At 38.1% G+C, this 14,315-nt stretch overlaps 1 protein-coding gene across 1 annotated transcript in view; it reads left to right on the top strand.

Moving 5' to 3' along the window:
* LOC104283458 (synaptotagmin-4-like) overlaps positions 1-8,450 on the top strand; it is a 9,537-nt gene extending 1,087 nt beyond the window's left edge. Inside the window, exons 2-4 of the mRNA XM_009881667.1 lie at positions 2,904-3,113; positions 4,658-4,778; positions 7,841-8,450. Coding sequence (XP_009879969.1) covers positions 2,904-3,113; positions 4,658-4,778; positions 7,841-8,148 — 639 coding nt within the window. The 3' untranslated portion in view covers positions 8,149-8,450. The remainder of the gene's footprint in view (positions 1-2,903; positions 3,114-4,657; positions 4,779-7,840) is intronic.
* The last annotated feature ends 5,865 nt before the right edge of the window (positions 8,451-14,315 follow it).

Raw genomic sequence — 14,315 nt, 5'->3', positions numbered from 1 at the left:
GGGGGAAGGAAGGGAGAGAGAGGGAGGGAGGGTGTGGTGGTAGGGGAGGGGGAATGGGAGGTGGGAAAGGTGCTGATTTCAGCCCTGTAGCGTCAGGATTGCGTCAATTTGGGTTTCAACCACGTCTTCAGGCTCCGAGCTGAGCTACTCAAAAGAGCCAAAACAGGAAGGGAGTTGCAAATCAGTGTGCCAAGGGGAGGAACGAAGCTTTACCTCCCCCCTCTCCTCCAGCGCCCTTGCAGCCTCCTCCTCCACCTTCTCCTGCTCGTGTGTCTCCGGGTTGGTTTTGCTTGTTTGTTTTCTTAAAAAAAACCAACAAAAACACGCTGGAAAAGACGGTTGCCCGGGAGCTGTGAGAGCGGAGAACCGGGAGACAGCAGCTCAGCGCGTTCGGGGCCCCAGTCAGGTCGTTCGGTACCCGGGTTGGCGGCCTCCCGCTTCCCGGACGGCGGCTCAAGCACGGCGGACAGCGGCTCCACGCTTCCGGGACGGCGGCTCAAGCACGGCGGACAGCGGCTCCAGGACCTCGGACAGCGCACGTCTCCAACATGGCTCAGATCGCGGCCAGCCGGCAGCAGTTCGATAAGCGCGTCCCGGCCCCAACTCCCCGCCCGCGGGGATGGGGGCTGCTCCCCTTCCCAGGCGAAGTGCACGCAGGCAACCTCCGCTGAGCTTCCCAGCACACAGCTTTTTGGGAGGAACCTGATTTCTCCCAGTTCTCTTCGATCTTAGAAGTTGCGTGAATTTGCTTTCTCTCCCTTCTCTGTCTCTCTTCCTTCCTCCCCATCTGCTCCCCCCGGTAAAGCACTGTGAGAAATAAGGAGGTTTGTGTATGTGCGTTTTCAGATGAGAGAGGTTTTGGGATTGTTTTCTCTGTCTTGGTTAAAGTAGCACGACTTCAGAGTTAAAAAAAAGTTTCAGAAACAGTCATATATATGCACTTATAAAATAGGTACATAAATAGCTTTGAAAAGCAGTAAGGAGAAATGTTTCTGAACTCTGCTTTACAAAGATTGACTCTAGCCTAGATTATATTTGTTTTAGTGGTGGTTTAATTCAAGGATCATTCCACTGACTTAGATGAAGTGACTCCAGATTTACATCACGTAACTGAAATAATAACTTCTCCCAGGACCAATAGGTAATGTTTCCTATTAATACACTGCCTTGAATGTTAACCAATTGATTTACATTATGACAACAGCAAAAATTTCAGGTTGCAACATAATTAGTTGTAAATATAAAACCATTTTTGTTACCATTTCATCTTCTTTCCTACCCCACCCACTTGATGTTTCTAACCCCATTTGTGACATCATGCTTATCTAATTACTTATTTAAGGAAGATAATTAATATTTTAAACAACAAATTGATTCTACCGCTGCTTTCAGTAGTTGTAGGATTAAAAATATAGCATAATTTTCATTACTATAAAAAGTCTGTCATCTCATGAAAAGTATTTTAAATGTGCAAATGATTCTTAGAAGCTATTAAAGTATTCTGATTAGTTTTCAATTACTCCTTGCTTTGTACCTTTATACCATGTATATTTAAATTTCTGCAGCCCAGGGAATTCTTGAAACTAAAAGCCACATGCTTAACTTTGAAAACATACTTTTTGGTTATGTATATAATTTTCAGTCATTTCATGAAGTTCTTACAATTAAGTATGTACACTGATACAGCTTGTAGGCAAAGGGAAAGTGACATGAATATTATCAGAAGAAATTAATAGCCAGGCCTAATCCTTTTTGTGCTGGAACATTCTGTCCTACTTTGCTCTGATAGTATTGTTATAGTATTATTTTTTTTTTAATTATCCCACTAAAAAGGAAAGGTATAGTGGCAGGACATCTATCTGCCAAGCTTTTACCTGGATGAAGCTGATTTAGTAATACATAGAGGGGGATTGTTATGCTTTTCTCATCCAGAATGATCTGCTAATCATTTGCGAGAGAACCAGAACTGTTACACAATTGCCTTTATGCATAAACAATGTCATTCCTTTAATATTCTACTGGTCTTCCACTGTTGCTGGGAATAAAGATTAAGCTCTGATTGTTACATTGTGGGAGGTTTAAACTCACTTGGTAATGTTACTTATGGGCAAAATTGGATTTCCAATTAGTTGTGCTCATTTGCCCCTTCAATGCATGCTTTGAAGGGCTAATGATACTCTATATGTAACTAATGTATCCACATGACAATTGAATTTGTAACAGTTGCTCAGTTTTCTCTTTATTCAGTCTAAGTATAGGATTCATATTAAAGTAGAAGAGAATTATGTTTTAATGTTTTTCTTATATACTCCTAAAAAGTAGTGACCCTTCCTGTAAACTCCCCATAGCTTTGATGCACAGTGTCTTAAATGCAAAGCTTAGTGGTTATCAGTGATACACTTCATAGTTTTTTCAGCTTTGGACTCACATGTGACTACCCAATGTCACATCCATCTGGAAAAGACACTTAATATAATATATATAAAATATATATAATTATTATAATTATTCTAAATTTTCTTGATAGACTTCTGCTTGCAAAGTATTGAAAATCCCATTGAAACTGTTGAGTGTTATAACCTCCAATTAAACTCAGTTCTTTCAAGGGATACCTCCAGGCAATTATGGGATCAGACCATAAAAAATGAGTTAATTGAGTATACAAAGTATTCTAGGAAGCAGTGTGTAAAGCAGACGATGTATCTATTAGTAATGCATATTTCAAAATCTCTTTTATGTAACCAACTCAACTTATGGAGTTACTTTATGTAACTCCATAAACTCAAAGTTGAAACCTTCTGAGAGCTGGTATTACTCACAGACATATAAGCTCAGAAACTACACACAGAGGGATGAGATAGTCGAGCAACTACTAATGGTTATTACTATTAGGATGGGAATAGTATTTTCCTCCCAAACACTCCGTGTATGGAAAATTTTATGGAATCCCCTATAGCCAAATTCAAGACTTAACACTTCACTTTATGATCCTGAGCTTTGACAGGTTTTCCAGAGATGATGTCATTGGAGAAGTCCTCATTCCCCTTGCAGGAATTGAATTGTCAGAAGGAAGGTTGCTAATGGATAGAGAGATCATCAAAAGAAATGTTAGGGTAACATTTTTTATTTAAACTTTAAAAGTGTTGTGCTGGTGTTAGCTATAATTCTTGTGTAATGCTGCTAGCATCATGGAAAGAAAAGGGAACAAGTTCATCATGCAAGTCATTGAGATGCTTTCACAATGGCAGTATGAGGGTGCAATTACACAAATGTAATAAAAGAACATTACAATGAGCATGTTGCAAGAAATTGCTAATGCCCTAAACTCTACTTGCTTATTCAGCTGGTCCAGCAGGTTTGAGTGGACCCATTTACATTAGGTCAAGTGGCCTCAGTCCTCATAAATTTGCTTTAAAAGGAAAGAATGCAAAGATTTATATTATTCCCCTTCTCCCTCTCCTTTTCTGTTTGAAATCATTCTTTCTTAAAGCTTATTGAGGTCAATGTAAATCTTTCACTTCAACTACGTGTTTTTTATAGCAGGTTCTTAAAGAATGCGATGTAGTCTTTAGTTAAGGAATTGGAACCTGTTAGAGAACGTATTGTTGATGCAGTAGTATGTTCTTGCACTTCAGTGCTGTTACTCTCTCAAGAATTGTGACACAGGCTGCAGCCCTAAGGATAGTAAGACATGAGGGAGAAGCCAAAGCCTTACTGAAGTCAATGGCAAAACATACCAACTTCACTGGGCTAAAACTATTTCATACCGTTTTGTCTCATTTCGGAACATAAAGATCATTTACAACCATCACAGCTGAACCACAGAAATGCACATGCATCACACACAAGTCTCTTAACCTCTACTAAGGAAGTGGAATATGTATTGACTTTCAATTTCATTGTTTTCAAAGAGCAAGCATGCTGCCAAATCAAATAAATGTCTACCAGACAACATACCTGTAACTAATATTGTTATTTTGCAATTCTATTGCTATATTACAACAACTATAACTATGTCACTGATATTTTGTTGATAACTTACTGGGTTTTCTGGTATATAAGGTATTATTTTTGCTTGTTTCTCTTGCCTTCCTCCTCTCTGTGAAATAAACTACTTCTGCAAATTCAAATCTAATAATCATAGAGAAAGTCTTTGATCTCATCTTTATTTCATGTATATTATACTACTTCAGAAAGCGTCAGAGAGAAGTTTTCTCTAACTGTTTGAATACTTCCTGTTTAAAAATATTTTACTGAAGATTTTTTAAATTTGCCTTTAATATTTTTTTTTCAATATATTTTTACGGATTTTTTGTTTTGCTTGAGATCTTTTTCTTTCACTGAGATTTTTTTCTCAGGATCTGGGATTTCATTTCTAATCTCTGATGCTAATAATGTCATGTCAACCTATATTTTGACTTATTATTTATTTTTGTTCAGTATAATAACCAACCATAAGAAGAGTTATATAACTACAATAGAGGGAAATTATATTTACTATGTTAAGCAGCATAGCTCCATAAGTTATATCCTTTTACACCATTTCAGATCATACAGTTATGTGGCATTTTATAAATCTTCTTAATTCTGGTTTAAAGCTTGGTCAGTATAATTGCTTATAAATAGTCTTATTCCTTTTTTTCTTTCATTTCCTCAGAAATCATCTGGGCGTGGAGAATTACTGATCTCTCTCTGTTATCAGTCTATGACAAACACGCTCACTGTGGTTGTTCTAAAAGCCAGGCATCTACCTAAATCTGATGTGTCAGGATTATCAGGTAATGTCTTTACTAATGAATATGCCCTAAGAATATAAAACAGACAGAAGACAGCTGAAATGTGGCATTTCAAAGACTAAAAATAGTACATAAATGCAGAAATGGTGACTCTGTTATTTACAGCCTATTAATTTTATTCATATCTAGGTCAATGCTTTATTTCCCAGAGCATGTATTTTACAAATTTATTTTTCAATCACATGTTAAAAAAACATGACATCTGTTAGCAGTGGAAACGAATGAGTTTTGTGATTGTCTTGAACAGAACCCATCTGCCATAAGTATGGGATGTTGTTTGCAGATACTAAAAGCTTTTATTTATGACAAAAAATTGGTTTATTTATAGAAGATCAGTATTGACTGAGATCATCGTATGGTTTATTTCAGCTGAGCACCAAGAAAAGCAACCAGTTACGTCTGTGCTGAATTTGGCCCACTGAGCACTAACATTTCTTTGGCAAGGTGAAAAGGTGAACTATGCCCATGCTGGAAGCAGGTTGTAACATAACACCCGTGCTTTATCATGAGCTGTACTTGGGGTGCACTAAGAAGGAGCAGTTTTTGCACTCCCTTCTCCTGGCCTTGTGCTATTTTGCATTCCGTGGAACCTCATTTGAAGCCAATACTAGAACTGCACTTAGATGCACATTAATGCTGTATAACATAATAACAGAATAAAATTTAATGTACAATATACAAATAAGACAAGCACACAAAAAGAACAGTACACAACAAAGGACTATACATACAGTAGCACATCTGCTGTTGATTATCGAAATGACGCTCTTTCATTTCACAGGATTTTTAAAAAGAAACAGAAGAGGAAGTAGTTTTGGGAACCACTGAATCATAATTACTACAGCCAATAATACAGTCTTTCTACTTCTCATACCAAGAAATACAGCAATTTACCTTGAAAGTTAACCCATCCTAGATCCAACAACAAAAAAAAAGCTATAGATAACTCCTGTTTACAGGGTGGAGTTCCATTGAAATCTTCCTTCTGATCTCAATTTTATTCTCATATCATAAGGAGAGAGGATATAAATGGAGCCCAACAGTTTACTCCACTATAAGAGAGCATGCATACTTTTAATAATCAACTCCAAAGTCACAGCAGATAGTAGAGGTTTCATAAAGACAGCATGACAGCAAGCTGATCTCAACAGACCAAGTCTGCCTGAGGTTCACCCAGGTGGGAAAATAACTTGAAAACAAAAGCCCTCCTAGTCTCAGCAGCCACCTGGACCCTATAGCACATCCAAACTACACATGTATTTACTGTATCTCTTATGAGTAAAACTGTAAATTCTATCTGCTATTTCCACTTCCCTCAGTACAACCTTGATAACTGTAAGAGTAATATAACATTTCTAAGCAATACAGGCAGCCATGCTTCACCTGGACACCTAGTTCATTTAGACAGTTCTTCATGATTTGCTGTTCATCAGCATGGCCAGGTTCAATAGATATTTGGGTGTCAGTAACATACTGCACTCACGACAGTCCTTATTTCCTCTGTGACTTGGACAAGAAGGAGGGTGAAATGGTGTTTCTATGGGATCAGCTAAACAATTGCATAACTCAATCGCCATAGGAAGATGGAGACTTTATTACTCAGAAGCTGTTCCATTCCCACAACCTCCTTGGTTTCCTTGATCACTGGTGTTGAGGTCTCCTAATAGACCTAATAAAATCAAGAGGAACATTCTGGCCTTATCTAGTAGATGGCCAGAAATAACAGTCAGAAAAAGTCCTTTAAACAGAAATGAGCAACAGTGTGAATCCACTGATGGATATTGATCCTGATATTTTGAATGCTTGTGTGGCATATAGTAATTCCAAAGCCAATGAACATTTTAATAACATTAAACCCTATTTTTAAAATGTTTATTATGGTGATAGAGTATGAAAGTGAAGATGTATTCTGTCATACCTTTGTCCTATCAAACTAGTGTCAGTTCAAGGAAACAAAAACCTTTTCATCATCCAACCATTTCAGTCTGATAAGTTTGGCATAGCATTTCTAAATACGGCTCAGTTTTAATTTTACTTTTTAAAAAAAGTCTTCAACTATTCTTGATGTTTATTAGCTGATTGTTTACATAGGCTATCTTGTTTGACTGGGTTTAGTAGAAAGGATTTTGTACTGCATCTTTGCACCATGAGAATTTGGAAACAGGCTCACATTTACACTGAAATAAATGACAAGGTACTTGAAAGGGATGATTTTTAAAGCGTTCTCTAAAATTCCCCTGAAGGAAGAAATAGCGCCATTGTTGAAGACTATAGCAAAGTAATATTGCAACAGTTGAATAATTATGAGGAATGCAAACACTCAGAGTTGGTTGACAGCTAAAAATATAGACGTTTTCCCTTCCCTTCTTCAATAGTAGTACAGTACAGACATAAAGTCAAGTACATATCCTAACAACAAATGTACCCTTACATTTAAAGTTTAGTGTTAAATTTGTTTAATAAAAGTTGGTGGGAGCAATTTAATCAAGCTAATTGACTTTGGTAGAACCACAACAGAAATGAATCGCGTCCATTCATCCATTCTCTCAGCATGAGCTTTCCTTTCTGAAGCTTTTCTTTGCATGAGTCTTACTAACACTAATGATTATCCCCTACTGGTAGAACACATGAAAAACAGATTTCTGTTTCACATAAATATGTAATGATACATATTTTTCAGAGTCCATTAGAATTTTGTTTACTTTCAGACCATCATTGCATGTAGTAAAGATGCTATTAGGTTTAATGGACCACAGGGTGGGATTTATGTCATGGAGACACCTGTATTTGGTCAGATTAATCATGCCTTAAACTTCACTGACTATCTTGATTACATGTTTGGTGATCATAAAGAGAGATTAAAGAGACTAATTCAGATGTAAACACAAACATTGGATGAGATGAATCATCTTTAATAACTTGAAACATCTCTTCATTGTGATGTAATTATGTTCATAAGTTATAAAATTTACCATTAACTGGATCAAGGAATTTCTGAATGACACTGTTCAATAACTGATCTGAGCTCTTTCTTTTCATTGCAGACCCTTACGTCAAAGTGAACCTGTACCATGCTAAGAAGAGAATTTCTAAAAAGAAAACCCATGTGAAGAAATGCACCCCTAATGCAGTGTTGAATGAATTGTTTGTCTTTGACATTCCTTGTGAGGGCCTTGATGATATCAGCATTGAATTTTTGGTTTTAGATTCAGACAGGGGGTCAAGGAATGAGGTCATTGGCTGGTTAACCTTGGGATCTTCAGCAGAAGGAACAGGTGGAGAGCACTGGAAAGAAATTTGTGAATATCCTAGGAGACAAATTGCTAAATGGCATATGTTGTGTGAAGGTTAGCAGCTTAGAGAGGGGTCAGAACTTGAAAAACTATATATATTTCCATCGGCAAGGAGCAGTTTTCTTTCTTTGCTATGTATAATTACAGGTTTGTAACTACAAGACTTTTTTTTGAGGGGGTGGGGAAATAAAAACTGGATTAAATTATCAGAACAGAAGGTAACTAAATTTTCACAGTAAATAAAGGAATTTCTGTTTCATTAGACTTTAACATAATTGGATGAGATTCATATTCTTCTGGAGTTTAAATAGCCTGAAACTTCTGAAGCAGTATAAACTTCAATAAGAACAGAGTAAGTTTTATGAAAAAGTCAGTGGAAACCTTATTAGTACTGTTGTAAAGAAGAAGATAACCTCATTAAAATATATTGCTAGATCTAGAAAAAAGCACCTGTGGCCTACTGGGGGAAGGGGCTGAGTCTGTAAAAGCCACGGGGAATGAGGATGAGTAGGAGGGGAATTCCTTCTGCCCCTCCATCAAAAACCTTCTTTTATGAAAATTCAATCATTATTTGTAAGTTTTAGTTACTTATACTTTGATCACCCCAAAGACTGAAGAAATTTTCAGCAATTTGCTTTACATATCACATCATGTGCAACTAGTTGGTTTATGTGTGGAAATACTGTATAATTATTTAAACTTGGATTTTTTAATATGTGTATATATAACTTGTTTTATTACAGTGACCAAAATAGATACATTCTACAAATCATTGAGCAAGTTAACATACATTGTTTTGTTAAAAGGGCTCCTTTACGGGTGACTGCACATGTTATAGTATAGCTAGAATTTGGGATTAGATATGGCTTGTGGTTTTTTTCCTCTAGCAAGGATTACACTTTAAGCATTTCAAGCCATGAGAAAGAATTTCTATTGAGATATGGTAACATACATGACATTACAGTCAATGACCTTTCACCAATTATATTTTAAGCCTTTCAGTAATACTTAAAGAAAAGTTGTTTCTTTTGTTTCATTAAAGAACAAACAAAATAGTGAGACAGAGAACAAAACCTTATTCTGCTGCTTAACTTCCTGAACTGTGAGTAATGCCATTACAGTCAGTAAGGCTACTCCCAACATACAAAGTTTAATGTATTTTAAACTTTTGCAGAATAGGAAAACAAGCTCATATTATAATTTATCCAATATTATGTTAGACAAACTACTTGAAAAGTGCATTTCACTTAGATTATATGCATTAATGTCCATTACTGATTGTATTGAAAATGGGTGGTGGTAAGGGAAAATAACATTTTGATTTCGTGTTATGGGACATATGTATGTTTAAATTTAAACTGTGCCAGGATGGGGCAGTATCAAGTGTAACATAAACAAGTATATAAATAAAGCATTTAGACCTGTGAAATTTACTCTTGGTCACACCAGATAGATTTTTAAGCTGTTAGAAGTATAGCACAACTAGAAGCAGATAATTTCCTAAAGTTTGTACACTGATTTCTAATACAGAATTGTTTGCAAATATTAGTCTTACATCATTTTCAATTACAATATATATAAAGAAGAATATAATGATGTTAGTTATTGACATAAGAAGGATTTAAAAAGTGGAAAACCATTTTCAATATTTTTGCATATGTCATTTTGTCAAACGTAATCCCACTGAAGTGAATGAGACTATTTGGTAGTTAAGGTATTGCTCAATGCGAATAAAGGTAACAGAATGGGCATGCCAGGTAAAAAAGCATTCATTGGATGTCAAATTATTTTCATTAAACAACAGATCCAGGTCTTATTCAAAACTGTTGGAGATTTGTTGTCGACTTTACCTGTTCTCATATGGCCAAATTGTGTTTGCAGTAAAGGACACTGAAATATGAAATATGCAGGTAGACAAATAGTACTGGAAGAATTCTATTGAGGGTCTTCCAGGTTTTGTGCCAGTATTTTCTCCAGTTTTTGAGAATGTGTTTGATATAACAGTGTTTATAAGGCTCTGTAAAAATACATTTTCAAAATAACATAAACATGCTTTTTATCATAATGCTCAATGTAAAAAACCTGCGTATTATATGTATAAAGGAGAGGAATCTTTTTTGCTTATTTCTTTAGAAAGCTGATTAACTGCTTAAGGGCTAGAGTTTGCCAGCCACATTCAAGCAGAGCTAATCCAAAGCAACCAAGGTGAAGGAAAGATACCCACAGGCTTCAGTGGGGTTTGAAGTGCAATCACAAAGTAAGTCGTCTTGTGAATCAACCCAGCAATATCAATGGGACCATGGATAAGGAGAGACACGGTTTGATCTAATGGAGGCTGGGAGAGTTTAAGTCATTACCACACAATCAGAGTTGTTACAATTTCTAGTAAGGAAAAAACTTTACACTGAAAGTGATTGCATGAAAGGGAGTGGGACAGCTTGCAATTAAAAGATTGAAGTTACAAAACAATATACAAATATTGGACCATAAGTAGTATGTTATCTCTACAAATGAGATGACAGGAGTCAATGCCTCCAATGGACACAAAATCTGACATTAGGAGAAAAAAATACACCTTTTTGAATTAACAATGGGCTGTGAACATCTTTCATTTTGCATCCAACAAGTCATCATCAATTATTTTTTCAAATTACTATAACAGCTTGAGCATTACTATTTCTACCAGCTAAATGGCAGTTGTTGTTGGGGTAGGGGGTAGGAATGGGAAAGGGAAGCAAAGACACTTTTATTAAATCTAAAAAAATCCTGTAAATGCAATTTTGGTTTTCTTTTAAAGCAATGTTGGACATGGGACATTGTTGGACATTGTTGGACAGTGGACAAGGGAAGATCAACAGATGTCATCTACCTGGACTTGTGCAAAGCGTTTGACACCATCCCACATGATATCCTGGTCTCTAAATTGAAGAGACATGGATTTGACAAATGGACCACTCGGTGGATAAAGAACTGGCTTGACGGTCGCACTCAAAGAGTGCAGTCAAGGGCTCATTGTCCAAGTGGAGAGAAGTGACGAGTGGTGTTCCTCAGGGGTCGGTACCGGGACCTGTACTATTCAACATCTTTGTTGCGGACATGGACAGTGGGGTCGAGTGCACCCTCAGCAAGTTTGCCGATGATACCAAGCTGTTTGGTGAGGTAGACACGCTGGAGGGAAGGGATGCCATCCAGAGGGACCTGGACAGGCTGGAGAGGTGGGCCCAAGCCAACCTCATGCAGTTCAACAAGGCCAAGTGCAAGGTCCTAGGGGCAACCCCTGGCATCAATACGTGCTGGGGGGTGAAGGGATTGAGAGCTGCCCTGCCGAAAAAGACTTGGGGGTACTGGTGGATGAAAAGCTGGACATCAGCCAGCAACGTGCACACACAGCCCAGAAAGCCAACCGTATCCTGAGCTGCATCAGAAATAGTGTGGCCAGCAGGTCAAGGGAAGTGATTCTGCCCCTCTACTCCACTCTCGTGAGACCCCACCTGGAATACTGCATCCAGCTCTGGAGTCCTCAACATAAGAAGGACATGGACCTGCTGGAGCGTGTCCAGAGGAGAGCCACGAGGATGATCCGAGGGCTGGAGCCCCTCTCCTATGAGGAGAGGCTGAGAGAGTTGGGGCTGTTCAGCCTGGAGAAGAGAAGGCTTCAGGGAGACCTTATATCAGCCTTCCAGTACCTAAAGGGGGCCTACAGGAGAGCTGGGGAAGGACTTTTTACTAGGGCATGTAGTGACAGGACGAGGGGGAATGGATATAAACTAGAAGAGGGCAGGTTTAGATTAAACATTAGTAAGAAGTTTTTCACTGTGAGGGTGGTAAGGCACTGGAACAGGTTGCCCAGAGAGGTTGTTGAGGCTCCATCCCTGGAGGTGTTCAAGGCCAGGCTGGACATGGCCTTGGGCAACCTGGTCTAGTTGGAGGTGTCCCTGCCTATGGCAGGGAGGTTGAAACTCGATGATCTTTAAGGTCCTTTCCAACCTAAACCATTCTATGATTCTATGATTCTATGAATGTTCAGCTTGGAAAGCTGAGTAAAGATGACTTGTAACACATCTGTAAACCAGACAAGGCAGGAGGGAATGTAGACCTGTACCAAGATGAGAAATTCTGCTGTTTTATAAAGTATTCAATTCTCATTGTGAATATCTTGAACTCTGTTAAGGATACTGTATGGTAAAAAAATGATGTTTGTCTAAGTAGTTTACAAAAATTGTAACTCCTTGAATGGGAGACTATCCACATCTGGAGATCTATCTTAACTAAATGCCTGATCCGTTACGGTGTTGTAACTTAATAGAAGCTATTTGAGAGGAAGCATGGTGTATGAGATTTTGTAAGTTATTTGTACTGGTTCCGTATGTTGTGCCATGTGTGTAAGACAAGAATAAACTGCTGCTTTCATTCATCCCATCCCAAAACAATTATCCCACCAATGTATCTTTTCCAGAGATTTCTGCTGTTGTTTGTATTCATGCTCTACTCTCTCATGCTTCTATCAAAAAACATTTGCCTTGCAAAGTCTTCCTCTTCTTGCAGAGGTAGACGAGACTTGTTCTGCTAAATACTACCTGGGCATATCACGTGTTCTTTATTCATAGCTTCTTGCTGCATACTTACATTTGTCTTGAATTGTACTGTACACTCAGGCTAGAACCTGAGACATGATCCGTGATAGAAAATCTGAGCCCTACATAGGCCCTACAGGGACTGATATACAGAAGTAAACAAGAATGGATTCTAGCATATTAGATGGAAGAAGTAAAATGCAAGTCACATTACTATTGGAATCCTGGTGACAAATCATTTGTTTTCCAGAAGCAAAAATTATCCCTTGGACAATCACTTTTTTCTCTGATGTAAGGAAGTCATGTCAGGCACCAGCTTGTCAGGTGAGTCTGGAAGTTAAGGTAGAAAAGCATTCCTTCAAATGCTATACATAAATACAAACTTTGCTGCTGTGGTCTCTAAGGTTATTGGAGTATTTTACCAGCACAGAACCTAAAGCTAGGAAAGGAAGAAGGCAGTTGCAGCTGGGATATACATTGCCATTTAATGACTCCTGTTGTGAGCCTACAGCTGATTACCTGAAAGGGATTCCTGATCCTTGTCACAGAAATCAATGTATAAAAACTATGACAGGATCCACTAGCCAAATGCATGACACAGAACATCTTCCATGGGTATAAGCTGGTATATTCTCCCTGGCAAATCTTTCCCCCAGGAGAGAGGTATCAAGTGTGAAAGACTGCTCTTTTCCATCCTATGCAGTCACTTCTTTGTTCTTCCCTGCATTGTATGGTTCGCCTCAAACAATGGTGATTCACGTGTCACATTTCAGACCTTCTTCAGGACAGAAATCAAGAATGTCTGTACATTTTCGAACTATAATGCAGCTGAGCCTCAGGGGAAGTCTCAAGGCCACTGTCCTGATTGCTATTTGTATCTCAAATTGCTGCAACAGACAAGTCCTGTGAGACCCTTACAGATGTCCTCCTGTTTGCAGATGTGATTCCTGAGGTGTAATGCTATTCTGTTGCACATATACAACATCACAGATAGCAACATGCTGCACACACAGTAATAACACCTAAACACAGATGATTGTGAACAATATTTCTTTTCCTCAAACAAGATTCAAATATGTTCCATGTAAGCTACTACCTTCTATCCATGCTCTCTGCTTCATGTGGTCTCATGAAGCTGCTGAACAACTCACAGCACTCTTACAGCTGCTATGACTGGTACTAGAAGTTATTTGCTTTGCTCTGCTGATGACTCCTGAGCAATTACCTTTATTCAAAAAGTTCTACCCAGTTCTCACAGGCTTCTCTGTAATATTTTTTACATTCCATCACTAAAAAGCTGTTGCAACATGACTTCAGGTCTAAAGGCTTTGAGGCAGCTTTGGAGCACTGATTACAGTTGCAGCATGACAGCACCTTTTAGTTCAGAAGAAAGAATCAAAGTCAATAAGAAGAGAAAAGGGAGGACATAATTTCTTTGCTATGTTATTTTTATGTTTGCATTCTTATGCTAGTTTTGCTATTGTGTGCCTGAAATTTTGTGCATGACCAGAGAATGTCCTGTGGTCACAGCAGTGAATGCTCAGATTACACCACCAGCAGCACAATCAACCATTGTCCTGTCAGAAGAGTTGACTTCTGCTTGAGCCTTTCAGCCTCAGTAGCAGGACTGAGGAGACGCCACCTTGGCCCCC

This window comes from Charadrius vociferus, unplaced genomic scaffold, assembly GCF_000708025.1.
Source record: "Charadrius vociferus isolate BGI_N301 unplaced genomic scaffold, ASM70802v2 scaffold330, whole genome shotgun sequence".
Classification (NCBI taxonomy): Eukaryota; Metazoa; Chordata; class Aves; order Charadriiformes; family Charadriidae; genus Charadrius; species Charadrius vociferus.
The sequence above is the reverse complement of the archived record's forward strand: the minus strand, read 5'-3'. Positions and strand labels throughout refer to the sequence as shown.